The 27,725-nt window shown below is 43.1% G+C and overlaps 1 protein-coding gene across 4 annotated transcripts in view; it reads left to right on the plus strand.

The window, feature by feature from the left end:
• Window positions 1–27,628, plus strand: part of MTMR7 (myotubularin related protein 7) — a 100,273-nt gene extending 72,645 nt beyond the window's left edge. For 2 of the 4 annotated variants that reach the window (XM_086380664.1, XM_086380665.1), the window contains exons 7-14: window positions 6,135–6,267; window positions 15,857–15,966; window positions 17,642–17,767; window positions 19,439–19,488; window positions 21,662–21,862; window positions 23,275–23,415; window positions 25,518–25,644; window positions 26,591–27,628. In XM_086380664.1, coding sequence (XP_086236790.1) covers window positions 6,135–6,267; window positions 15,857–15,966; window positions 17,642–17,767; window positions 19,439–19,488; window positions 21,662–21,862; window positions 23,275–23,415; window positions 25,518–25,644; window positions 26,591–26,953 — 1,251 coding nt within the window. In that variant the 3' untranslated portion in view covers window positions 26,954–27,628. Of the gene's footprint in view, window positions 1–6,134; window positions 6,268–15,844; window positions 15,967–17,641; window positions 17,768–19,438; window positions 19,489–21,661; window positions 21,863–23,274; window positions 23,416–25,517; window positions 25,645–26,590 lie in introns of all 4 variants that reach the window. The other 2 variants (XM_086380663.1, XM_086380666.1) reach the window with 2 other exon arrangements.
• Window positions 27,629–27,725: the final 97 nt, after the last annotated feature.

Genomic DNA, 27,725 nt, shown 5'->3' on the forward strand with positions numbered 1-27,725 from the left:
CAGGGCGGAGCCCGGGTTCACATCTAGGCTTATCTTGATCTCCAGGGGAGCCTCTGGACAGGCTCCGAGGGGTGGGGGGAGTCATCCTCTCTGTACACAGTTGCAGTGAGGCGGGGAACTCAGAGCTGCAGACCCAGCGGCTGGCTCATATGCGCTCAGCCGGGGCCCAACGTGGGCACCTGGGAGGGCAGTGGAGCCAAGAGGCAGGGCAGGCCGGGCACCGGCTCGGCTAACACCCGGTGCCCGGTCCGGGCTGCTTCTCCAAGGGCAGTGCTGTGGCTCGCTGGCCTGTGATGTCACCTTGTGAGCGCTTCCTTAGGCTGAGTACAGGAGGTCACGTGAAAGTTGTGTCTCTCTGGAATCAATAATGAGGTGGCTTCCACCCTGTGAGGGGTGTATATGGGGCGATCTGTGGGAAAGATCGGGGTGCATGACAGAGGGGCCACGAGGAAGCCACGTCTGTGGAGGGTGAGTCACTGAGCAGGGCAGCGGGGGCAGCTACGGCGTTTGGGGTGGTGGGGCGTCTCCTTGCCTCTCTTTGGCAGGACGAGGATGGAGGGTGGGCTGCGGGTCCCATGGATGCTGAGAAGGGAAGTTGTACACGAGCCAGCCTGCTGGGGTCCAGTCGCCCCGCCCTTGGAGGTTCCTGGCTGCGGGCACTGTGGAGTACATATTGGGGAGCAAAGCTGGGGCCCTGGAATAGGCTCAAGCCAAGGTGGGTCTCCACGTGAGCAAGGTCTGTGCATTCCACCCCTGCCAAGAGCCCGGAGACCCGCCCTGGGATTTAGACACTTATGTCGGAGATGTTCAGGTCAGGTGTTAACCAGAAAAGCAGTGATTACTAGCAGAGATAAAACAGCAGTCTTCTCCAGCTTTAGATATTTACCTTTTTTTTCCCTAACCCTCTCTGTCATCCCACTCCCTGGTAGCTCAGATGGTAAAGGATCCACCCACAATGCAGGAGATGCAGGTTTGATCGCTGGGTTGGGAAGATCCCCTGGAGGAGGGCATGGCAACCCACTCCAGTATTCTTGCCTGGAGAATCCCGTGGACAGAGGAGCCTGGCCAGCTACAGTCTGTGGGGCTGCAGAGTCTGACATGACTGAGCAACTAACACTTTGACTTTCTACCTCCCCCATCCCCAGTATAAAGACAGAGCCAAAAGAAAGACAAAAAGGAGAAAGAACCCCTTACCAGTCCAAATCGCCTATAAGGAGGGAAAGAGATAATTTTGCATAGTATATGGGGTTGGGATTGTAAATTGAGCTGAACAGTGATTGTAAAGCTATTAATTTTTCCCTTGGGGATAGGGAAGAAGGATTTTGATTAGCAGAGTTGTAGACCATAGTTGCAAGAAATAAAATCATCTCTTCTTTTCTGGTTGTACCAACAAGTTCAGATTCTTCATGGCACTGGACATAGATGAAGATAGACGGACCATTAACTGATGCCGCAGGCTAGAGTGTGGTCCGGGCCTCCTGCCAGGGGCACCTTCAGTGCTCATTTTCCATCCATCAGATCAGGTCCTGTCATTCAGGTACAGCATGTGCTCGGCTGTAACATTAGACTTCAAGCCCGAGATGGTGACCACCAAGCTGACCTTTAACTTGATAGGAAGATCATCATCGTTGACTGAGTTTCCATGGTTTTGATGTGTTAGATTGGTGATTTAAGATTGGAGGGAAGGAATCTGATTCTTTTTTTTTTTTTAAACATTCTTGGGCTGTCCACCTCTCAGCCTCACTCAGTCATTTCTTTGGTTGGTCAGCCCGTCAGTAAATCTTCACAGAGTGCCTGCTGTGTGCCAGCCCGAGGCGCAGGGTTCTAGGCCATAAATAGGCATAGGCCATAAATGAGACGAGCCAGCTCCCTTGTGGAGCTCACATCCTCTGCACACTCCAGTGGATCTTCTCTGACATGGATACTAAATCTCCGTAATTTTTCAATTAAGCCTGCTCAGAGGCTTTCAGTAGCCCTCTGCTGACATGAATGAAGTCAGAATTTCTTCATCTATTAGCTGGTGTGTGTGTGTTAGTTGCTCAGTCATATCAGCTCTTTGCAAACCCATGGACTGTAGCCCTGTGTCCAGGAATCCTGGCTCCTCTGTCCATGGAATTCTCCAGGCAAGAATACTGAATGAGTTGCCATTCCCTCCTCCAGGGGATCTTCCCAACCCAAGGATCGAACCTGGGTCTCCTGCATTGCAGGCATATTCTTTACCATCTGAGCCACCAGGGAAGCCCAGCTTGTGTGTCGAGAACCCTAAAACTTCCCAGCTTCCTCTCTCGCTGCCACCGCCGGACTGGAAGCCCGCCAGGCTTCCCTGTCCATCACCAACTCCCAGAGCTTGCTCAAACTCATGTCCAAAGAGTTGGTGATGCCATCCAACCATTTCATCCTTTGTTGTCCCCTTCTGCCTTCAATCTTTCCCAGCATCAGGGTCTTTTCACATGAGTCAGTTATTCCCATCAGGTGGCCAAAGTAATGGAGCTTCAGCTTCAGCATCAGTCCTTCCAATGAATATTCAGGACTGATTTCGTTTGGGATTGACTGGCTTGATCTCCTTTCAGTCCAAGGGACTCTCAAGAGTCTTTTCCAACACCAGAGTTCAAAAGCATCAATTCTTTGGCACTCAGCTTTCTTTATATTCCAGTTCCCACACTCATGCATGACTACTGGAAAAACCATAGCTTTGACTAGATGGATCTTTGTCAGCAAAGTAATGTCTCTGCTTTTTAATATGCTGTCTAGGTTGACCTTAGTTTTTCTTCCACAGAACAATTACATCACAAATAACCATGCATCGGTTCTCCACGTCTATAAATTTTTTTCAAGGACATTATATAATTAGAAACATAGAGGATGTGACATTTTGAGGGGTTTTCCCATGATTTGAAAAGTTTTAGGAGCTGAAATGAATAGCTTCTTCTTTGGTTGTGAAATGGAATTCTCACCCTAAAGGACAGGGCACCAAATTAAACTTTTTTTTTTTTTGGTAATATAAGAGATACTCTCTCTGAATGAATATGCATATAGGTCCAAGATAGCGTCTGACTTTTTATTAATTATAAAGCTGTGTTTCCTGCTTTGAGGGGTCAGCTTGTGCCCCATTATCGTGAGAGGTTCTGTAAAATGTGTGCAAACCTTGAGAAAGTACTCTTTGGATGATAGAGTAAATATCGCCACCTTCTGTTCATTGTGAGAAGTACCATTGACTTTCAGGAGGTCATGTGTCCTTCCTTTGCTTTTTGAAAGAAGACCCTCGATAAATTCTCCCAGGTCATAGGCAATCAGCTATTAAAAATGTGAACATAGGATCCTTATTATAGGTTAAAAATAATAGTATTTTGTTTTTTATCCACTGCACTGTTTAAAAAGTTATCTCCGTGGTATGCGGTGAGCAGACTTAAGTTGAATTATTCAAGGTCCAGAAATAAACATAAGGTTCACGTAGCACAGTAGGATATGCTACTATATATGCTATGTCATACTGCCTCGTGTCCTATTAACCGCTTTATTTATGAAGCTTGTGGTAAAGAATAAGCCAGCAACTTGGGAAAATAATTATACAAAGCAGTGATATTTTTATAATTGTTCAGTCACCCAGTCATGTCTGACTCTTTGCGACCCCATGGACTGTCAGGCTTTCTTCTCCTTCACCATTTCCCGGAGCTTGTTCAAACTCATGTCCACTGAGTTGGTGATGCCATCCAACCATCTCGACCTCTGTCATCCCCTTCTCCTCCTGTCTTAAACCTTTCCCAGCATCAGGCTCTTTTCTAATGAGTCAGCTCTTCACATCAGGTAGCCAAAGTGCTGGAGCTTCAGCCTCAGCATCAGTCCTTCCAATGACTATTCAGACTGATTTCCTTCAGGACTGACTGGTTTGATCTCCTTGCAGTCCATGTATAATAGCACAATTTCAAAAGCAAAATGTCTTTAGGTAATTTTAGAAAAGTTTTCCCCTTAAGATATTTTAAAATATCCTAATATGTTGATGTATGACAGAAACCCACAAAATTCTATAAAGCAATTATCCTTCAATTAAAAAAATTAAAAAACATTTAAGGCACGAATATAAGTTATCTTTAAAATAATATTACTTTAATATTTTTTTTTCTTAATTAAGACTAAACCCTTTATTCTCACAGCATGCCTGGGGGAAAAGGGATGCTCTTTTTGTAAACTGGAGACAACGTGGCCAGGGGAGTTGTGCCCCAGCCGATGTCACGTGAGCCGACTCACAGAGAGCAAAGCGAGGAGCCTGCCAGCCCGAGCCCCTGGTGGCAGGGACCTGCCTCTGCTGTTTTATTTTTCATTTCTCATACATTTTGCTTCTGTTATTTAATTTATAAACTTAGTATGTCTGGTTTGTAACAAAGACCAGAGGAGCGTACAGAGCGGTATTGATGGGCGCCCCAGCCACGTGACACGTCTTTCTCCTGTGACAGCTGCTAAATCAGCATCGTTTTCTGTTCATCTGTATCCTGCTGATTCAGCACGCATAAACATAACCGCACGTCTGTAGCTCGGTTCCTTTTACGAAAAGTGGGATACTTATATGGACGTTATTCTGGAGCTTGCTTTTCTCACTTCACGTGTCATGTGACACTCCCAGTCTTCCCTCCTTCAGCTCCCCTCTTTTCTCTCTCTCCTCTCCCTCCCCCCAATACCTGTACATTTCCACGTGTGCCTGTTCAGTCAGTCTGACTCCTTGCGACCCCATGGACTGTAGCCCGCCAGGTTCCTCTGTCCATGGGATTCTGCAGCCAAGAATACTGGAGTGGATTATCATTTCCTCCTCCAGGGGATCTTCAAACCCAGGGATTGAACCTGACCGAGTCTCTTGTGTCTCCTGCATCGGGAGGCGGATTCTTTAACGCTGCCACCTGAGATGCCCATACGTCTCTATTTCTGTCTCTATCATTATCTCTGTATCCCTTGATCCTATTAGTAGTCCAGGGTCTGAGTATATCATAATTCGTCTAGTCATCGCCCTATGGAGATACTCATAGGCTTTCAGTTTTTTTAATATCAATTATTTTTTTTTAAAAGGTTGCAAACACTTTTGGATATCCATCTTTGTGTGCTGGTATTTTAAATAGTGTCAGAGTCTCACAAATAGGAGATCTGGGTCAAAGATTATCTATGTTTTTAACTTAACTTTGCTTTATAAACTTTGATTTTTGTAAAGTATTAATATCCTCCCAATACTGCATTGTGGCCCAAAAACTGATACTTTTCTGGTGGCAAGTTCTCTGCCTGGGCTTTAGCCCTCCTGCCGTTTGTGGGCAGAGGGAGAGAACGGTCAGCGAATATAGATGTCTAGGATGTGATGGCCCACTTAATTGACTGGCAAGAATGGAGTGTTAGCAATAATGCATTCATTCTAGAAATCTGTGTGTTTCTCAGCTAAGGCAGGACTTGTCCCCTTCTTGACCTTAGTTACACAGGAGTATGGCGTAAGTTTACATCATGAATTTCTTCAAAGTCCATTACCGTTGAACCCTGTTTGCACTAAGAGCTGCCACTTCTTATGTATGCAGTTGTGGTAATGAATGTGATTTTAGAAAGCCCTCTCTGGAGATTGAAATAGGGTGGCTGGAGGAAGTGTCTCTGGAGATGTAGCACCCACTGGTCTTCTCTCCCCCTTAAGGTTGAATTGGGTATCTGCGAGATTCCCCTAAGCAAATTAGAATGACGTCACCCTTCCTCTACACTGATGTGTTTCTTGGCATTCTAATAGTAGCAGATCTAATCATTTCACTCAAGAGCTCTATGTTGCCAACTGGATCTGCCAGTATTCTTCTGCCAGCCAAGGCTGTCACGTTTGGTGTTAAATCAGGACAGCTTGGCTTTACGGAATCCCACCCTGGGAGCCGCAGAAGGCATCTCCAGATGGGCTTATCTCTAGGATGCTTCCCAGCTCAGAAAATGTTCCCACATCGACAAACAGATGTTGTTCAATGTAGGCTCAGCCCAGGTGTCCGTAGACACCCAGCCCAGCACAGTGGTCCTGGGATCGAACGCATGTTTCTGCATGCCGTGTTGAATGTTCTTATGGTTAGCCGTGACATGTTGTGATTGTTCCATGAATATCCTTGGTGACTGTTCTGTTTTGCTGCCCACTGCAGCTTAATGCGATGGCAAATCGTGCTGCAGGGAAAGGCTATGAGAACGAAGACAATTATTCCAATATCAAGTTTCAGTTTATCGGGATAGAGAACATCCATGTCATGAGGAACAGTCTGCAGAAAATGCTGGAAGGTAAACCATTTCCTTATGCACAGCACTGAAAAAAATGCAGTTAAATGTTTTGATGCCAAAGTGGAATAAGAGAGTCTCTTGATATGAAAATTGTGCTTTACTATGACGTTGTTCGCCGGGGTGGGATCAGTTGGGAATAATTTAAAAATTCAGGGACTCTTTACACATTTAACAGCCATTCTCTTCTTTTTGGTGTTATGGTGGAGTGGTTCTGTCACGTGGTCATTAGCTGTGAGCCTCTCTCCCGTGGTATACTGAAGAGAAGAGTGCACAGGGATATATTTTCTGTCTCCCTCGTACTAGTTTGGCCCACATTCAAGACCATGTGGAGATAAAGCAATCCTGCCTTGAGAGCAATTGTCAACTGTTCGTGCATGGACATGAGTTTCATAAACTGAATCCCAGCACTTGAGCAGCCATTGGAAGGACGTTGGGGGTAGTGGTCCTTCTTTCCAGCAGCAGCAGCTGCTGCCGCAGAACCCCTCCACCTGCCCCTGCCCCAGCAACGAGCACCAGAAGACACGTGCACACAGGCTTCCAGGCTCATGGGGAGAGGAAGTCACAGAGCTGGGCTGTGTGACACAGAACAGTTATTCGTGTGGCCACCCCAGCCATAAACTAATTGCCAGAAATCATGTATTTCAAGCAAAATCATCCTCGTTGACTGGTTATGCCCTTGTGAGTGTCAAGGCCCAAGGAGGAGTCTGTTGCCATGTCCACCACTTCTAGCTCTTGTGGGAACTGAAGAGAAAGAGGAGGGTGCAGAACCCAGAGCTTTGTGCCTGGGGACCAGTGTGCATGCGTGCTTAGTCCTTTTGTCCATCTCTTGGCAATCCCCTGGACTGTAGCCCGCCAGGCTCCTCTGTCCATGGGATTCTCCAGGCAAGAATACTGGAGTGGGTTGCCATGCTCTCTTCCAGGGGATCTTCCCAACCTGGGGATCAAGCCCACATCTCCTGTGCCTCCTGCATTCCAGGTGGGTTCCTCACCACTGAGCCACCTGAGAAGCCCGCCTGGGGATCAGGAGAGGCTGTAAATTCTGTGCTGCTCCCATGTCTAGGGGGTGATGCCCTGGGGAGGTGGCCTGCCTGTGAGGGAAAGGGGTGGGCGGTCCTCTCTGAAGGGAAATATGGGGCCTGGAGTGAAAAGGGACAAAGGAAATGCTGAATTACCTTTTTCTCAGAATACCCATCTGCTCTCAGTTCTCTGCTTAATTTCTCTGCGTAATGAGAGCAGGATGTAGTGAGAACCTAGAGGTGGGGTTGGAGGAACTTGAGTGGCACAGACAAGCCTGATTTCCATTGTCCTTCCTGAGATCCTGGGATCATTTCGGTCATTATGAAACTTTAAATGCATGAGGCTCTGTTACCTGCTGTAAAATGAAACTATTGAACTAATAATTTCTGTGGACCCATCAGCCCTGATGGTTCTGTGAGTCCACAGTTTGATGCCCCTGGTTGCAAATAGTTTAAAATGGAACCTTTGAATGGTTAGGAAAAAAACCCTCTTTTTGCATCATTAAAAAGCGGGGCTTCCCTGGTGGCTCAGCTGGTAAAGAATCTGCCTGCAATTCAGGGGACCTGGGTTCAATCCCTGGGTTGGGAAGATCCCCTGGAGAAGGGAATAGCTACCCACTCCAGTACTCTAGCCTGGAGAATTCCATTGACTGTGTAGTCCATGGGGTCACAAATAGTCGGACACGACTGAGTCACTTTGACTTTGCATCTGTAGAATAATCACGGCTGTAGAGCCATCTCCATCTCTCCTCCACGTGGACTTTGTTGTGGTCTCAGGTGACAGGAGGGCTTCCCTGGTGCTTTAGATGGTGAAGAACCACCTGCAGTGCAGGAGATGTGGGTTTGATCCCTGGATCAGAGAGATCCCCTGGAGGAGGGCATGGCAACCCACTCCAGTCTTCTTGCCTGGAGAATCCCATGGACAGAGGAGCCTGGTGGGCTACAGTCCATGGGTCACAAAGAGTCAGACATGACTTAGCGTCTAAATAACAGCAGCAGGTGACCGGAGCATGCTCTGGGCTTTGAGATTCATCACCTTCTGGAGATTATTGTGGATGGTATGCCTGTCCCTGCTATATGCTGTGCTTTTTAGAAGTTGGCAAACTGGACCAGCTTGGTACTGTTATTGATAGAGTAGTCTGATTTTAATATGAAGAGTGTTCATGATCAGAATCTTTAAAAATGTGTGCTTTTTAGTAATTTCATAAGCTGACTTTTGAGAATATATATTTTCTGCTATATATTCTCAAAAAGAAAAAATATATCTTCTTCAGGGCTCCCCAGGTGGTGCTAGTGGTAAAGAACCCGCCTGCCAAAGCAGGAGACATGAAGAGTTGTGGGGTTGCAGAGTCAGACACAACTGAAATGACTTAGCACGCACTCATTTTCTTATATGCATAAGGCGACTCCTGAGAGTGCTTGTCACATGGCAGTCTGGCTTTTGTTTTAAAAGGAGCATTTACTTGGTTTCGGACGAGGAACCTTGTCTCCTGCCCTCAGACCTGTGGTCTGACTTGCTGTTTCTCGAGGCCCAGCAAACTGATGGAGCTCCAGAGGGAGGGCGGCCTGTGTTCCTCAGGGGACCATGGTTCTTCTGCACCACTTTCCCGGCTCTGTGTCGGCCCTGTAAGGGAGGACAGCTCTTTGGATACCTTTCAGGGGACTTGACCAATGTCCAGCTATCTGTTTTCACCAAGTAAATTATAAACCACTCGTGGAGGCTTCAGCTGATGAAGTGATGCAATCAGACCCACCGTTTGAGGCTTTTTCTCCTTCCAATAGTTGTCGTGACATCAAAGAGACTGCGAGATTTGTACTGCTGCTCACTTGGTAGGAAGGGGAAGAATGCGTTTCCTTGATGATTATTATCTTCTTCTCAGGGTTATTGATATTACCAGAATAGATTCTGAATAACAGAAATGAAACGTTGTTTTGCATTCTGCCCCTATATAGCCCTGTCTGTGAGCAAGAGCGGCAGGAGATTTCATCAGAAACTGAACTCCAGGACCAAGTTCATGTCTGATGTGGGTCCTTTTATAGAGCTCATTGATTGAATGTTAACTTCCTTTCAAAATAAGTTTATCTATGTATTTGGCTGCACTGGGTCTTTGCTGCTGTGAGGGCTTTTCTCTAGTTTCAGAGAGCGGAGGCTGCCCTCTAGTCTCACTGTGGTGGCTTCTCTTGCTGCGGAGCACAGGCCCTGGGACACGCAGGCTTCGGTGGTCGCAGTTCCCGGGCCCTGGCGCACAGGCTCCTCAGTTGCAGTGCACGGGCTCCATTGCTCCACAGCATGTGGGAGCCTCCCGGATCAGGGATTGAACCTCTGTCCCCTACACTGGCAGGCAGATTCTCTACCACTGAGTCACCAGGGAAGCCCTTGAATGTTAACGTTGGTTTCTAAGTTCTTACCCGAAACTATTTTGTGGCATTCCCACCTCCCAGTGAAAAAACCCTTTCAGTTATGTAGCAATTGTAACTGAGTTAAATATGAAGTGCTTTTCACAGAGCCTTTCCTTACTTCACTCAGTATGACACTCTATGGATCCATCCGTGTTGCTGCAAATGGCATGATTTCATTCTTTTTAATGGCTGAGTAGTATTCCATTATATATGGAAAGTGCTTTTTCACAGAACACACCTGGCTCCAAGGTTCCCGTGAAATATTTCTCTCTGCCCAGAGTTAATGTTGCAGGTCTCAGCCCCACTGTCCTTTTCATCTGATACTTTTTCCCCCCTCACCTCCTTACTTTATGACATGATGGCTAATTCATCCTGGAAGTAAAGAAATGTAAGTTAAAACCTCAAAACACCATCTTGAATTATAGTTTTAAAATTAAAAATCAAAAAGTTAAATTTATTTACATATTTAAATTTAAATTGGAGAAGGAAATGGCAACCCACTTGCAGTATTCTTGCCTGGAGAATCCCCATGAACAGAGGAACCTGGGAGGCTATAGTCTATGAGGTTGCAAAGAGTGGGACACGACTGAAGTGACTTAGCATACATGTACTGCTTCCTTATGGGTGGCTTTTCTTAATTCCTTTATTCAAGAGATGTGAAGTAAGCAGAATTTCAGAGGCAGAGAAGCACATGCCCTTGTGGTATGGTTGGTGTCCACTGAGCACAAGTTCATCAAACATAATTTAATAAACCACATGCCGGGCCGGGCGGGTGTTTTCTCAGCAAAGTTGTTTGATAGAGATACAAGCCTCAGCCTGACAGCGATCAGATGGGCGCGGGGTCAGAGCATGGGGACAGAGGCCCGGTGCCCAGTCAGCAGTCGGGACAGGACTACAGTGAAGGGCTGTTTGTAAGAGTCACTGGAAACAAGCGGGATCTTTATAGCAGGCCCCAAGTGGTAACCGCTTTTGTCATTTGCTCTGGAATTGGGGGCAGTGACGACGGAGAGTTTTGTGGTGAAATCAGCTGGCCCCAGAGACATCTGATCTGTGCTTCTCTGTGAAGCCCGATTATTCGGAACCTTTGTTGGGAATGAAGGGACTATTGAAAGCAGGGAACTTGGAGTGCGTCCCAGGAGGCACCGCTGCAGGGGGTACTGTGGGCTCATGACCCCTGCTCTGGTGGCCCCACCAGGGGGTCTCGGGGGCACTGAAATCTAGAAGGGAGCAATCCCCCAACACACCTGGCTCCAAGGTTCCCATGAAATATTTCTCTGCTCAGGATTAACGGTGCAGCTCTCAGCCCACTGTCCTTTTCATCTGATACTTTTTCCCCTCACCACCTTACTTTATGAGATGATGGCTAATTCATCCTGGAAGACATGGTAGAGTTCAAACTTTCATACTCAAATTTTTCATATTTAAGTATTTTCTGTAGTATTGCCTACAAGTTTATGCTATGAAGTTCTACCATATACGAGCTAATAAAAAACTATAATGGTTGATCATTTTTTCAGTTCTCTATCTTCTGACTTTCCCCCAGTATTAACCTCCTGAGATTACTAACCGATTAGATGAGAAGCAGCCAGTAAGACGTGGATGAAAAACCTGGTCATTGTCCCTCGGACTTGCCCACTGAGGTTTGCAGAAAGTGTTCTGTTAGAGCAACCGGGCTCTGCGTCAGGCTCCACTGGTTATCAACTCATGGTTATTTGGCAGAAAGAAATCCGTCAAAAGAGTGTGACCTTTGCTCTCTGTGTTGTAAGAGGATGTATAATGTGGCCGTGAGAGCGCTGGATGGTGGTGCCTGGTTTAGACAGTAAGACCACAAGCACCGAGGCAGAGAGGAAAGAACACGACCCTTTGGGGGGGGTGTGCATTGTGACCAGGATTCCTGCTCAGGGATTCCCTGGCTGAGTGACCGGGGATGACTTAGTAAACCTCTATAAGCCACACTTGCCAGTCTGAAAATTGGGAGCGAACACACCCTGTATGGTGGACAATGGATGTAGAAGAACCCAGCACAGTACCTGTTTATGGTAAATACTTCATCACTAGGAGCTACGTCATTATCTCAGACACTCATCTGTACAGCAGTTACTGAGAGTCTTCTTTATGCTGGGTATTGCAGAGAAAAAATGTTTCCTTTAGTAATACAAAGTGACTTTTGATGTAGGGCAAAAGTTATGGTGGGAAGAGAAGATAATGCTTGCTTACAAGTGATCTCCCTGAGAGCTATCCTTGGGTGAGTCATATGGTGGGATGTTTTAATTGGATGTCAAAGCCAAAGACTTTGCCTCTGGGTGACTTTAGCAAAGGAAAGGACAAGAGAAAACAGATTTAATGAGAGAATGACTATTTTTAATCCTAATTATGCGTTACCTTGATGTTCCCTGGGACAATTCAGATTAAACATTTTCACCTTAGGAATTATCATTTCTGTTTTGTTCATCTTGACAGCTAGTTTGATAACTAAAACATTTACAAAAGGAACACTTGGAGAAGAAAGTGTCTCCCATAAAACTAAAGATAGACATGATTCATATTAGGGAGTAGGCGAGCAGTTTTTCCATAAGGCTGTGATTGAGATTAGGCAATTCAGTCTCTGCTTGCCAGTGACAATGTGGTTTCAGACTCAGTGAGCATGTTGGTCCTGGCAGCTTTATGGAAAGATTCTCCACTCGTTATGTCCCCAGCTACACATGCTGCTTTTTTCACCACTTCTGTTATTTGCTGCCAACATCTTAATCTTAAGTGATTCGTGGCCATCTCTCCAGCATCTGTCACTAATATCTTATATCTACCCATCTTCCCTGCTCTCAGGGCCCTTCCTTTTTCCAAACTAGACTTCTCTATTCCATCTGCCTTACATTTCCTATTTAGTCTTTGTCATTCCTTAAGCCCCACCTGCAGCTGAGTCCCGAATTGAGGCGGCCCATTTACTTTTCAGTTTTAGATCTTAGAGACAAGAAAGACCGTTCTACAGGGCTGGTCCCCACCCAGCTGCTCTGGAGAAAGAAATGAGCTTCATGTAGGAAATGGCAAAGGAAGATCACCAGAGGTTAATTTTATCCCAAATAAATTTCCTGTTTCCTCAGGTGCCCTAATAATCTGTCTTTTCTTTTTACATGTTGTTTTTATGCTTGTGGGGTATGTATAGTTACGCTGTTCTGTATAAGACCAATGTCACTAGACCTGGACATTAAACTCCCTGTTAGTAAGCCACAGTTCTCTGTGATCTGGGCCGATGCCTGCCTCTGAGGTCAACTGAAATGAACTTTGTTCAGCAAAACGGTTTGTCATTATTGGTTTGGGTTTGGCAACAAGGGTGAATGGATCAGTATTTCTGCCTTATCCTGAGTTTATCCAAACAAACCCACCAGTTTCACATGTGAAAATTCAGGCGCTAACTGTTGGAGTCTTGAGTGTACCCCCATCTGACCATGTGTATTAATCACCTGCGGGCTGAATGCTTTCAAGAAGCACCCCTCAGCATCTGACGGCGAGCACGCTCTCAGTGAAAAAAAAAATGCATGAAAGCCGGCGTGGCTGTTTCACTGAACATCCCGTTTAGATGTAACTAAAAGCAGACATGTTAAACAGGGAGCCGTCCTCAGTGTGGAGGGAAGCAGCAGCTGGCCCTCTGGCCGCGAGCTCGGTGAGGAGGCGACCTGGGCATCCTCTCCCGGGGCGCCTTTCAGGGCCTTGTTCTCTGAGCCGGCCGGTCCCCTCTTGCCTGTTGGCATAGGCCGCTCCCTTAGCTGGAAAGCCCGGTATGTTTATTTTTAAACGTACTGTCATTTCCACACCTGGTGGGAAGAGAACGCGCAAGGGATCATTTGTTCTTGGACTGAGCTTCAGAGTTTGGACACCAGGACATCCCTCCCGTTCCCTGGACTTTTTGAAATGAAGGCGGATGCCAGCTAGTCTTGAGCGCTTTCAAACACTCAGAAAGTCGAGCTGGTTCAGTGAAACAAACCAACGTTTGCCAGTCAGCGTTATCTGTGGAAGATTTAAAGGTCTCAGTGGGTCCTGAGAATACGTGGTGGAATGTGTGTATTTTAGGATGGAGTTGAACGCTCTGGGTCACGGCCAGGGCTGGACAGAAGGACCAAACGGCAGGCGCCCGCGGGAGGGGCTGCAGCACAGAGGGTGTGGGGATGTCCGTGCGCCACGCGGAGGGCGCACGCGGTACTGCCGCCGGCCGCATCCTCAGGTCTGACAGATGGGCTTCCTGCCCGCCTGACTCAATTTCTCACCAGGGCCGCACAGATTTTTCAGTTGCAGCAGTTTCAGTGCCTGTCTTCAAGCTGCGTACATAATCCCCCAAGGTCATGGGGAAGGTTTTCTCAGGGGCGCCGTGGCAGGATTGTTTTATGGTATCAACTTCTGCACGTGCTCCTGTCTTAGAGATGCTCCTCGGCCCAGGTGTGAGCCAGCCCTCCTTTCCCATCTCCCCTAACCGACTGCCCCTTTGCCACCTTGCAAAAGGCAAACAGCTTCAAGCTTATTGTGGTGCATTATTCCACGGTGCATGAGAGGGTGCATGCTAAGTCGCTTCAGTCTTATCCGACTCTGCGACCCTATGGACTGTAGCCCGCCAGGCTCCTCTGTCCATGGGATTCTCCATGCGAGAATACTGGGGTGGGTTGCCATGCCTTCCTGCAGGGGATCTTCCTGACCCAGGGATCGAACCCGTGTCTTTTACATCTACTGCATTGGAAGGTGGATTCTTTATCACTAGTGCCACCTGGGAGGCTCCATGGTGCATGAATGGGCACACAGTTTTAAAAATCATTGGAGAGCCGTGTATGCAAAAACTTTTGAAAACTGCAAATCAGGTTAATCTTACTTGAACAACCTGAATTGCTGCTGGTGGAGATGGGGCAGCACCATGGTGTCAGACAAAGGGACAGTGCCTTGAATCAGAGTGAAGCCCATTTCTCCTGCTTGGTGTCTAGCTCAGGGCAGGCTTTTGGCAGGAAGAATTCAGAATCTTGGCTGAAGATATTAATAATACTGTTTTCTTATGAAGGGTTTTTTGTTTTTTTTGCTGGGAATCTTCGTGTTATTTCATCATCGCTGCCATCTGTGACTCAATTTAACTGTTACACTTGTGTTTTTTGTGTGTGGTTCTTATGTTGCGGGAAATGAGTAAACGTTCTGTTATCTGGCATATTTGAGGGAAGAGCATCTGATAAACGGTTGTTAACAGTTAATATGTATTACAAATGCACAATGCTTTTAAAGACCACAAATTTAAATCTGGTTTAAAGCTGGAAGGGCACTTAGATATAATTTAGTACACTTTGCCTATTTTAAATAAGAAACCAAAGCCCAAGAAAATAAACTTGATGCCCATTATTTAATTTTCCTTGATTAATTTATAGGATTCCTCAAAAGAGCTTTATAGGTATGAACCCTGTGAACTTTGGAATGTCATATTTATGTTGTAGTCAGAACACCGAGCCCTAAAGCTTTTTCATGCTTCATGTTAACTAAAAGAGCAGCTCTTGAGAGGAAACTGCCTGTGATGATATTATAGAGGTGTTTACACACCTGCCTTAGTTTTGTAAAACACAGGTATCTTTGGAATCCTGGATTATCTTCATTTTCAATCAAAGGTAAAACCCCTAACTTGAAGCTCTAGGTGTTCAGAAGTCTCATACTTAAATTCATATCCTTTACTCCCTTTGAGGGGGGGGGGGTGTTGCTAGCAGGAGGAGTTTGATAATTTCCATTTAAGACTTTTAGGACAGTTCTTGGTGATAGACTTCTAGTTGGGAAGGTGCTGGAGTTCATTATATGTCTTTTCCTCCAGAGCACAGGTACTCAAGTGCTCCTTGGTGGTTCACTTTAAATATGTTGGCTGGAAGAATAAATCTCTTATGTTTACTATGGCAACGTTCAATGATTTTTATGAATATTAGAGTTTAAACTTTACAAATATAATACTTCTAAACAGATGCAATGTCCCCTGTGAACAAAGAACACAGAGAAGGCTTACTTGGAACTGGTTCAGTAGAATGACATTTAGCAAGCTTGGGCATTTTATCTTGACTCTTCCAGAAAATGGCTACAATGGAATCATTAACAAACTACCTGTAAATATGATCACATGTACAGTGAAAGACTGCCTGTATTTTGCTTCTGTAACACAGTTTATCTTGCAGTGTGTGAACTTAAATCTCCCTCCATGAGTGACTTTCTGTGGGGACTGGAGAACTCTGGCTGGTTGAGGCACATTAAGGCCATCATGGATGCAGGAATCTTCATTGCAAAGGTATGCGATCGCAGAGAACAGACTGGGGCAGAGCAGCCAGTGCACTGTGATACCAGACATGAACTCCCCCGTCCTAAGCTGGATGATACCTGGCTTGGGGAGCTGGCTTTGCAGACCTCCATGAAATCTGCCCTTTGAAGATGGGATTTTATGAAAGATGGGATGATGTTCAGTTGATAGTGTATCATCAAGGCAATCAACTGGCAAAATACTTTCAGAGCAATCTGAAAGTAGTCTTCAATTATGCTTGGTTCTGGGTGGAGCAAAGAATTTTTAAAAAATTATTAATGATGTTTAATTTTCTTATCTTCATTTGAGCAGGAACAATAGTCAGTTTGCTTTCAGAAATTAGGAAGTAGAGAAAAGAAAAAGGGAAATAACCATTCACGTTAGAATTACTTACTTCTTGTCCTTTTACATTTTGTAAAAAGAAAAATCAGTATTGGACAATGAATGAATGAAACATTATGACTAATTCAGGCACTAAAAAAACCTACAAAGATGAAAGTTTAAGTTATTCCCCCCCAAAAAAAAGTTATCCCAAAGCCTACCACCTAGGAAAAAAACCTTCATTAATATGGATGAACATTATTGTACACATCTTTCTGTATATAGGTAAGATAAACATAAATATTTTTATAAAATTGGGACTGTATTAGTTTAAAAGCATAAATTTACTTTGCATTTAATGGATAAAAAAGAAACTGAAGTAAACTGGGAGGAATTATTGAGCTTTCACTATAAATGTTTTCCACCATAGAAATAGTATTTCCTAAAAGATACTTCTAAGGATAAGAATAGAGATTATTAACAATAAATTAACAAATGTTTTTTTTTAAAAATTGGAATATAATTGCTTTACAATGTTGGGTTAGTTTCTGCTGTACAACAGAGGAAAGCATTTTCTATGTGAGTCACCAGAGTGACCCAGGCTCCAGGCTCCCATCTTAGCAAACAGCTCCCCATTTTTCAGTAATGGCATAAACAAACATCATGTTCCTGAACCTGGTAGGTAGATTCCGTTCTGCCAGAGGAAGATTTTGCTGTAACTTTCATACAAGCTATTTTTGAATGCATTGTTTTGTTTCGTGGTGTTTTTTTAAATAAATCCCCCTCAGATTTATTACCTGAAGACAAGCATATCTTTTCTGATGCCACGGTATGCTCCCCTTTATTAGGTAATACATTATTTATCAAATATTTATTCAGTGCCAGGCACTTTTACTTGGCTTTTATCTCTAACTTCACTGTTTCAGTTTATAATTTTTGTCTTTTCCTTTTTGAGAATGATTGTGGCCAGCAGCAGCTCCAGAATTTCAATTGGAAAGGCTTAAGGTGGAAGCCGGGCGGGGCCCAGAGGGGTAGAAGGTAGGCTAGGAGACATTTGTACAGGAAGCCTGCTTGTACGAAGTTCAGAAGCTGGGCTCCTGGCTCCCGGATAGTAGGGAAGGGAAGTAATGCTTTGGTGACAAGCCCAAACTGCTCCTTGGCTCCGCCCTAACTAGATGGGTATGTGCATACTCAATAAATGCAGGAACAGGTTTGGGTACTGATTTTTTCTTTTTTTGCCTGGAAATCTTTTTTTGATTCTTTGAGTACAAAACTGAACCTAATCCTGATCATTTTTGCTGTTGATTGCCATCCTTTGTGAATCTTTGCTGATGCTGCTTTTCAGGCAGTTTCTGAGGAAGGGGCCAGTGTGCTTGTGCACTGCTCTGATGGCTGGGACAGGACCGCTCAGGTGTGCTCGGTGGCCAGCCTCCTTCTGGAACCTCACTACCGGACTCTGAAGGGCTTCATGGTGAGTGCGGCTGCCTGGCCACTGTCCCGTGCACACTGTGCCTCGGCAGAATGGACTTCTGGCAACTGTTAGCAACTCTTCTTCCCTCCTCATCGATGTTATTTTTCTGTTAGAAGATCAGCAAGATTAATTAAAGGGGGAAAGGTGAAATAAGCTTGGAATAAGATGAATTTCTGGAATTTGGGAGCCAATTCAAATCAATGCTATTAAAAGTGAATTTGGGGGCAAATATATACATTCAGCAGTTTGTAAAATAGTTTCTTACATCATTTGTATTATATATGTTTCAAGTTTGCTATATATTTTCAAGTCTGAGGTAACACAGGACTATAAAACAGAAAACACTTTTCAGAAAAAATATTTGGAGGAAAAAAGCTATAGGAAAAAGTGTTTTCACTTACTGCTTTTGTATTTCAAATAATCCTTCACAATTGTGGTCAGTGTTTTGGGGTTCTTTCCTGAAATTGTGAGTACATTCTCTCCTAGATCTAGCACTTTTTAGGTATGCATCAGAACTTGATCAGATCAGATCAGTCGCTCAATCATGTCCGACTCTTTGCGACCCCATGAATCGCAGCACGCCAGGCCTCCCTGTCCATCACTAACTCCCAGAGTTCACTGAGACTCACGTCCATCAAGTCAGCGATGCCATCCAGCCATCTCATCCTCTGTCGTCCCCTTCTCCTCCTGCCCCCAATCCCTCCCAGCATCCCAGAACTTGATGCATTGCTTCGATTGCAAGGCATCTGTATTATTTGTGTAGGTGTCTGGGAGCTTATCTGGTTCCTGCCTTTTAAAAAATTTTTTTCGACTGATATTTAAAACTTTATTTACTTTTGGCTGCAATGGGTCTTTATTGCTGAGGGGTCGGTCTCCTTTACCCCATCCTTCACCACTGGCTCTTTTTGATTCCCTCCCATTAAATTTATAGGTTGTCAAGGCAAAATTTAAACCAATTTTTTTTTTTTTTTGAAGAAAAGAGCTCTGGCTGTTTTACAGAATTGGTAATATTGATGGTATTATCCTATATTATTATTTTTTAAATTCCAGGCAATTTGAGAGTATAAACTTGTGCTACATCTCTGACTCCACAGCAGGGCTGAAACTTTCAATATGCTCCAAACCCTCCTCATTTTAGAATTCTTCTAAAGTATATTAAAGATCACTGGAAAACATTCCTTAGTCTCTTGTAAAGAGGTTGGTATTTGATATACTGTTAGGCAGCATGGAGTATTGACTGAAAGTTGGACTTGATAGGCTGTGATGGTTTCTGGAGCTAAGTTACCAGGTGGCATTGACCACTTTCTAAGTGTGATCTTGGATGAGTTACCTCCTTGTTTCTCCCTCTGTAAAATGATAGTAACACCTCCTCCCCGTCACCCCCGTGAATGAGATGGTACATGAAGCGATATGAACAGTGCTGTCAAGAGCATTCTGGGTGATGGCAGTACATTTTCCCATGTCTACTCCCGTGTATTTCTCCTACTGAAGACCTTCAGCTTTGCCCTCTGATGTGCACCTGTGTATGGGTAGATAGTGTTCATTCATTTGCAGGTTACCAAGGGTAGTGAATTATGCTCCAAGAACTTTTGAATCCTTCAGAATTACTGGTCTGGTCTCTTACTTTCCCTCATTTGCTTCTCTCCATGATATTTATATTTTCTTATATAGGTATTAATTGAAAAGGACTGGATTTCCTTTGGTCATAAGTTTACTCACAGGTAAGAAGTGTTTTAAAATCTTGTGACTTTAAATTGTGAATTTAAGGTTGAGAATAAAAAAAATTGTTTCTGAATTTCTCAATTGAGTGGGGAATAATAGCCTGTTTTCAAAACTGCCTTGTGTATCTTATTCAGAAAGTTAAATTTTTGTTATGTTATAAATTTTTGTTATATACCACAGATAAAGAAGTTCTAACTTGAGAACTCTTGGTATTTACTGAGCAGCTGCTGCTGCTGCTGCTAAGTTGCTTCAGTCGTGTCCGACTCTGTGCGACCCCATAGACGGCAGCCCACCAGGCTCCCCTGTCCCTGGGATTCTCCAGGCAAGAACACTGGAGTGGGTTGCCATTTCCTTCTGAGCAGAACTGATGTTAAATTTTTCCATATGAGACAGAGAAGTTGGTTCATTCATTGACCTAGAAAGGATAGGCTCTCTCTTCCTTTCACATGTATTTACTAGATTATTTCATTTTTCGAAGTGCAAATGTTCCCTGTAAGCTACACATTGTGAAATGCCTGTAGAATAGTTTCTCTTTGATCTTCTGCACTGGGAATTAAATTAGGCTCATCCTACGGCATTTGTGTCAGGTGAGGTCTGTGCCAGTTTGTCTCTGAGGAGCTAAGGTGGGACAGCAGCCTGGGCTTTTGAGTCCAACAGGTCAAGCCTCAAATCCAGGCTGTGGCATTTACTGTGTGGCTGAGGGCGTCAGTGTTCTCTGAGGTCTCCTACCTGTGAAAAGGGGAGCCTTTCCCTATTCCCTGGGGTTATGGCAAGGCTTTTAAAACCGTGTATGGGATTAGCCTACTAGCCCATCTGAGGGCTTTCAATAAACAGAAGCCACTGGCCTCCTTTGGTTAGTGTGGATAGTAATGCCTGACGGGTGCTGTGCCGTCTTTAATCCCTGAATGTTATTAATACAGGTTGTAGCTGGTATGGTCTCATCTTTGGGGCTAAAATTTATATTTTAGGCAGCATGCTGATAGAGACTTTGATACACATTTTTGATTGGTCGAATGTTTTCTTAAAATAAATTCTAAATTTATGGAGCTGCTCATATTTGTTTTTGTAGTTTTTGCATTTAGCATTAGTTTAGCATTTATTGTGGTTTCCTGGATTTCTATTTCTATATTTTTCCAGGAAAGCACAATGATTTGACTTTACAAATGAGAAAATTAACAGGCAGCCTTAAGATCACATTGTTATTTTCAGTTTGGGGGGTTCTACTGTCTGCTAGGCACCTAGCACCTCTGAGAGAGAGGATCTGGGGCAGGAAGAACATGAAAGTGGCTGATAAGTGTGTTTTATGAGGAAAGAACCTATTGGACAACCCCTTTATAAAGTTAACAAAGGTGAATAGGACTAAACCCTTTGAAGGTTTCCACTTTCTAATGTTTCCACCCTTGGAAAAACTACTAAACCAATCCTTGCTCATCTTTATTCCTCAAGTTGATTATCCATCGCTTGAAAGATGAGGTTCTATATTGTTATTCTGATTTGATGGCACCCAAATCACCCTTCTGGATTCTTTCTAAAATTCACAAAACAGTGTAGAAGGACTGGGCAGCTGTTTAAAAATCTACACAAACAACAGGAAGCAGATTCTGATGTACTCTTGAAAACAACAAAAGGGGATATATAAAGGTATGAGGGAATCTGAAGTCACATGGAAATAAATTATTGACAAGTTTTAACACAGCTTTAAAAATGGAAACTTGGGGAATCAGTTTTTTAAAGTTGTTTTTCTTCCTAATAAAACCATGCAGAAGTGAGAAACTCTCAAGTGGCTTAGGCATTTTTTCCCTCTCCCCCATGGGTCACTAATTAAAGTGGAAGACTTAATTCAAGTTTTGGATGTTCTTTTAAAATCAGAATGAAAGATTGTTGCTTTTCCCTGTAAAGACTCCTGGAATTTTATCTCCAGCACTAACATTTTTCTTTTATAATTATAACATAAATATGTCCCTTCTCTGTCCAGACTTTTTAAATTGTAATGCCAAGAAAAACTTTATATTATGTTATGTTTTCCCACTTCTTTTGCGTTCCAGTTTATAAGATAAGATCTGCTTAGGAACTAGGGTTGCTTTTATGATTGTTTTTGCTTTTATAGCTTTCTAATTAAGGAAGAAAAAAAAAAAAACCTTGCTGTAAAATCTCTAATACTTTGTTTTACAGATACGGCAACCTAGATGGTGATCCCCGAGAAATCTCTCCAGTTATAGACCAGTTCCTTGAGTGCGTCTGGCAGTTAATGGAACAGTTTCCCTGTGCCTTTGAGTTCAATGAGAGGTTTTTGATTCACATTCAACATCACATCTATTCCTGCCAGTTTGGGAACTTCCTATGTAATAGCCAGAAGGAGAGACAAGAACTCAAGTAAGTGTTTTGATGTTTAATTTTTATGTAAAGATTTTGTGACTGAGAGTTTCAGATGGTCTTTCACAATTTTTAAGACTGTTTTAGTTATACATCTTCACTCACAGAGTAACGATTTTCCTGACATCACTTTAGAGGTTTAAGGCCATCAGCTGACAAAGATAGGCACAAGTCCATTTTGCCTAGTTCCTGCCTAATGTCCACAGGTAGATAGGTAAACTTCACACACTGATATGGAAAGGAAGCTTCTTGAGAGTCAGGGAAAGTGATTTTTGCATTGAAAAGGAAAAAGTTACATAGCTTTGGTGGATATATTCTCATAATAGTTGCAAAATATAGTAGTCTCTCCTTATCCACGGTTCCACTTTCCACAATTTCAGTTATCTGAGGCCAACTGTGGTCCAAGATTAGATGGAAGATTCCAGAAAAAAATAATTCGTAAGTTTTAGATTGTGGGCCTTTCTGAGTAGCATGAAGAAATCTCGCACTCTCCCACTCTATCCTGCATGGGATGGCCTGTTACTTAGTAGCTGTCTCAGTTATCACAATGCTTGTGTTCCAGCAACCCTAAAGTTCAAGAGTAGCGATGCTAGCAATTCACATATTTTTTATTATGCTTAATTTATTTTATGATAGGCAGGTATGTATAGGGTTCACTACTATCCATAATTTCAGGCAACTACTTGGAGTCTTGGAACAAATACGTCATTGATAAGGGTGGACTGCTATACTGCTTTAACTGAGAGGGGAAAAAATAGATGAAATGTGGACTTTTGAAAAAGTCAAAAGCTTAACAGCTAAGTGACTTAAGAATTGCAAATGAAAGAACATTTTTGAAATTTTTATAAAAAAATTAATGTGGCATATAGAGTATCAGATTTAATTTTGCAAATGGTCAGTTCAAATAAAACTGACTCCAGTTTTATCCTGAGTGGAAAGAACATGACTTTTTCTAGTAGATACAATTCCTGATAAATGGTACATCCTGTAAACTCACCTGTTTTCTTAGGTATTTTGTGATTTGTTGTGATAGATTAGCAAAAGGGACAAATGTCATAGGAATACAGTCACGATTAAATGAGAGAAAATATGTGAAGCATTTAAGTAGTACCCAGCAAACAATAATAATCCAGTGACTATTTGGGGGAAAATTTCAACAAAACGCATGTGGTTTTATTTTATACTCAGAGGGACTGGATATCTGAAGGCCAAGATGTCCCCAGAGAGCAGGGGAGTTGAGACTCCTCCAAGTGCTCTTTTGCTGCTCCATGAAGACACAAAAGACTGTTAGTTTCCCTGCTGAGAACAGGGACCCCTGATGTAACAAGTTTTGATTCCTTTCCAGCTTTAATATGTCTACTATTTCTAAGAACCAAGGGAAGTCATTTTAAGGCTTATTTTCTTTATAACAGAATTCAAGACAGAACATACTCTTTATGGGCTCACCTGTGGAAAAATCGGGCCGACTACTTGAATCCTCTGTTTAGAGCTGATCACAGTCAGACCCGGGGAGTCCTTCATCTCCCCACAGCGCCGTGCAACTTCATGTACAAGTACGTAAACCTCTAGGACCTCACTGGGTATGGTTGTGCCTTAGATTCTGGCACTGTTTACCACCTGGAGGCTGAAGGGTATGTAACACTGAGCTCCAAGGCATTTTTGCCTGTCTCCTGTCCCCCTCTTTCCCCTCTAAATACGGAATTCTCTTTAGAAGTTGATGTTTTGTAGTAATGATATCCTAAGAATGTAAGTTTCACTTTTATTTAAAAGTGAGAGGAGGAGAGGGAAGAAGGACTGAATAAACCAAGTGCCTGAAGTTAAATGTGGAGCTGCAGGTTTAGTTAGTGGTCATGACACAGTTCACCTTCTTTTGCTGCTGAATCAAATGAAACTATTGCCCTGTGGAAATAAATTCAAGATTGTCTATACTGGGATGGGAGAGCCTGGTGGTATCCAACAGATGCTACTAGGTCTGTAGGCTCTCTTTTATCCTTGGGTTTTTCCCTCTGGACTTGTATAATACAGAAGGGCAACTCAGAGATCAGGAAAAAGACAAAATTACACAGAAATCACCAAGAAACCCATTCCTTCTCCCTCCCTACCTCAGTACACCCTTTAGTGGCTTTTCGTCTCTAGAGCTTTCATTCTCATTGGGTTGGCCAAGAGGTTCGTTCTGTATCAATAAACCCAAACAAACTTTTTTGGCCAACCCAATAATGACTTCAATCCAGTTATTTCCCCGGAATTCTATAGAATAATATTAATTCGGTCACACTGAAAAAAATGCCTCATGGTTTGTGTGAATTGGCAGTTTTGAGACCTGTTGAGATACATACCCTGCAGTCAACTCTACTGCAACTAATTTGTTAGCTCTAGCCACTCAACACGTACATTACTGAGGCTCAAGCACTGTTCTAGGCACTGTGGATAAATCAATGAATGACACCAAGTCCCTGCTCTCAAAGTACTTTTCTGAGTAAATCTATAGGTATCCTTATGATAATGCTATTTACAGGCATACTTCTGAAATAATATGGGTTTGGTTCCTGGCCACTGTGATAGTGAACACTGCAATAAACTGAGTCACAATTTTTTAGTTTCCTAGTGCATATAAATGGATATGAATATGAATAACAAGAATACTGAACCCACTCCAGTATTCTTGCCTGGAGAATCCCAGGGACAGCGGAGCCTGGTGGGCTGCCGTCTATGGGGTCGCACAGTGTTGGACACGACTGAAGCGACTGAGCAGCAGCAGCAGTGCATATAAAAGTTCTATTCACACTACATTGTAGTCAGTTAAGTGTGCAATAGTATTATGTCTAAAAAACAATCTAACAATGTTAGATACCTTAATTTAAAAATACATTGTTAAAAAAAATGCTAAGCTTCAGTGAGTAGTACTAGTAGTAACATCAAAGATCACTGGTAACCATAAAAAAATGAAAAATCTTGAAATATTCTGAGAATTATCAAAATGTGATAGAGACACAAAGTGAGCAAATGCTGTTAGAAAAACTGTGCTGATAGACTTGCCACACACCTTCACTCTGTAAAAATGCAATCTATGCAAAGTGCAGTAAAACAAGGTATACCTGTATTTTTATTTGCATTCCAGTATGCTTTACTGTATAGGATAAAAAAGGCAGGATTTATTGCAAATGTAAGTAATCCTAGTGGCTGTCATTTAAAAAACTCAAATTTAAAAGATTCCTTTGTGGCTGAAAGATTCTAAATGGTGATATAAACACTAATTTTCCAAGTTGACTTCCTAACTAAGTCATCTTAAGCCAAAAAAATAAAGAAAATGGTAACATGTACTACTACAATCTATTTCAGAAAAATATATTATGTGCTTTTTAATTCAGTACCATCTACTCAAGTAGATTCTTCATGAATTTACTCTCCCCAAAAGAAGTTGACTGATTCAAGAAAATGAAAACATTAACATGAAATTATTACCTTCAGTTCAGTTCAGTCGCTCAGTTGTGTCTGACTCTTTGCGACCCCATTAGCTTAGTGAGTGGCTTTTTTGACCCTGTACTTCGCATTTGGTTATTATTAGGACTATGGTTTGAAAGATACCTTGGAAGACTCAAGAAAGTGAATGTACAGACTGTGACACGGTTTCACGAAGCTCTGCTGTCCTCTGCAGGTTTTGGAATGGAATGTATAATCGCTTTGAGAAGGGACTGCAGCCTCGACAATCAGTCACAGATTACCTCATGGCCGTGAAGGAGGAGACTCAGCAGCTGGAGGAAGAACTTGAGGCCCTGGAAGAAGTAAGACAGTCGCTCTTGCTCACCTTATTTGCTGACGATTGCAGCTCTGGGAAAAGCCTCTCGTGACTCAGGATGTGTGAAATGCAGCAACACAGCCATTTCATATTTTTGTGCTCAGTTGTATCCAACTCTTTGCGACCCCATGGACTAGTCTGCTAGGCTCCTCTGTCCATGGGATTTCCCAGGCAAGAATACTGGAGTGGGTTGCCATTTCCTCCAAGGGATCTTCCTGACCTAGGGATCGAACCTGCATCTGTTTGTGTCTCCTACGTTGGCAGGTGGATTCTTTACCACTGTGCTACCTGCAAAGTCCTTTCATATTTCTAGCCAGAAGGTAACCTGAAACACAATCCTACCAGGTGAACAATCAGATCATCAAAGCCCAGACCTACACACTTGATGCATTTCAGACATCTGGTTTGGCTCATTTCCATAGTTTGCTTTGGGGATGATGAAGATATTAGGAAACGAGATAGTGGTGAATGATTGCATAACCTTGTGAATATACTTATATAAAAAACAAAAAACCTGAACTGTACACTTTAAGAGAGTGAGCGACTTCTATCTTAATTTTAAAATTTAGATAATAAAAACCTCATTCCTGATATTTTAAAAAATGTACTTTCGGTTCACAGGATGAAAATCATTATGTAAAACCACACAGATACAGAAAGAACGATGACTACTCTTTGCCAGGTGCTTTACCTAGGCTGTGTTTTCTGCTTTTTTATAACGTGCCATCCTTACATTAGGAAGAGAGCGAGCCTCACAGAATCTAATTATTTTGTCCAGAGTCATAAAGTCTAGCTTTGAAACCAAGTCCATCTAAATCCCATTTTCTTAACGTTTCACCCAGCCGGGAGATAATGGACACTAAAAGGCAGGCACGTACCAAAAAAGATACATTCTTTATGACTGTTCCCTGAAACTGTGGTTTCTTTTCTAGAGGCTGGAAAAAATTCAGAAAGTGCAGTTAAATCGCACTAAGGTGAGGAGTAAGCAGAGTGAGCCCAGCAAACACTCAGGATTTTCTACCTCGGACAACAGCGCAGCCAACACCCCTCAGGATTACAGTGGCAATGTGAAGTCCTTCCCATCCAGGAGCCCTTCCCAGGGCGATGAGGATTCTGCTTTGATCCTCACTCAAGACAATCTGAAAAGTTCAGACCCAGACCTGTCCGCCAACAGTGACCAAGAGTCGGGGGTGGAGGATCTGAGCTGCCGCTCCCCCAGCGGTGGGGAGTGTGTGCCGAGTGAGGACAGTGGCAAGGACCGGGATTCCGACGAAGCCGTGTTTCTCACTGCCTGAGGATCCCCCGCCATGGAGTTCCCAAGTAAAGGACACACAAGGAACACTTTCCAAAAATAAGGGAACAGTGCAATCTCAAATAAAAACAGCCCAAGAAATGGTACGGGTCATCGAGAATTATAGAACGTAGCTACGAAAAGGAAAAAAGTCCAACTTCAAGTTCCTTTAGGTGTTGATGAACAGGAAACAGCCATTTCTTTTCAAGCAAATTTAAGGAAAATTGTTCCCCCTTCTAGACTATGGAGGTTTTATTCACTACAGAGCAATGACCTCACCCGAGGTTATCAATTCACATCTTCCTTGCCTGCAGCTGCTTAAAGTGCCCTGACCACGTTCCTTCACACTCATATTCAATCTTTCCTTTTAGTTCATTTCCAGATGAATATTTTGTTTCCTCAAATATTTCACACTTCCTTCCTTCTTGACTCTGTTATCAGGATTTTTGTTAATAGATATATTTCTGTAACAGATGAGCTTTGTAATTCTGCTTAAGCTTAGTGTTCAGATTTAATGATCACTTTTAACTTTTCCTTATAGATAATGTATTTTGAATTGTTATAATAGTTTTGTTGCCTTTCCCTGAAATTTCATATTTCTATTTAAAAAATGCTAAAACTTACCACGCACTTTTCTCTAATACCAGTCTAATACCCAATAAAGTAGAAACAACATTTATGCTCTAGTTCTTAAATATGATTTTGGATCACATTAGCTTCTTAAAAACAACCTTTTATTACTGGTTCCAGAAACTACATTACCAAGACAAGGGGGT

Source organism: Bos grunniens, chromosome 27 (assembly GCF_055505025.1).
Source record: "Bos grunniens cultivar Pamir isolate PY7600 chromosome 27, Bosgru_T2T1.0, whole genome shotgun sequence".
NCBI classification, from domain to species: domain Eukaryota; kingdom Metazoa; phylum Chordata; class Mammalia; order Artiodactyla; family Bovidae; genus Bos; species Bos grunniens.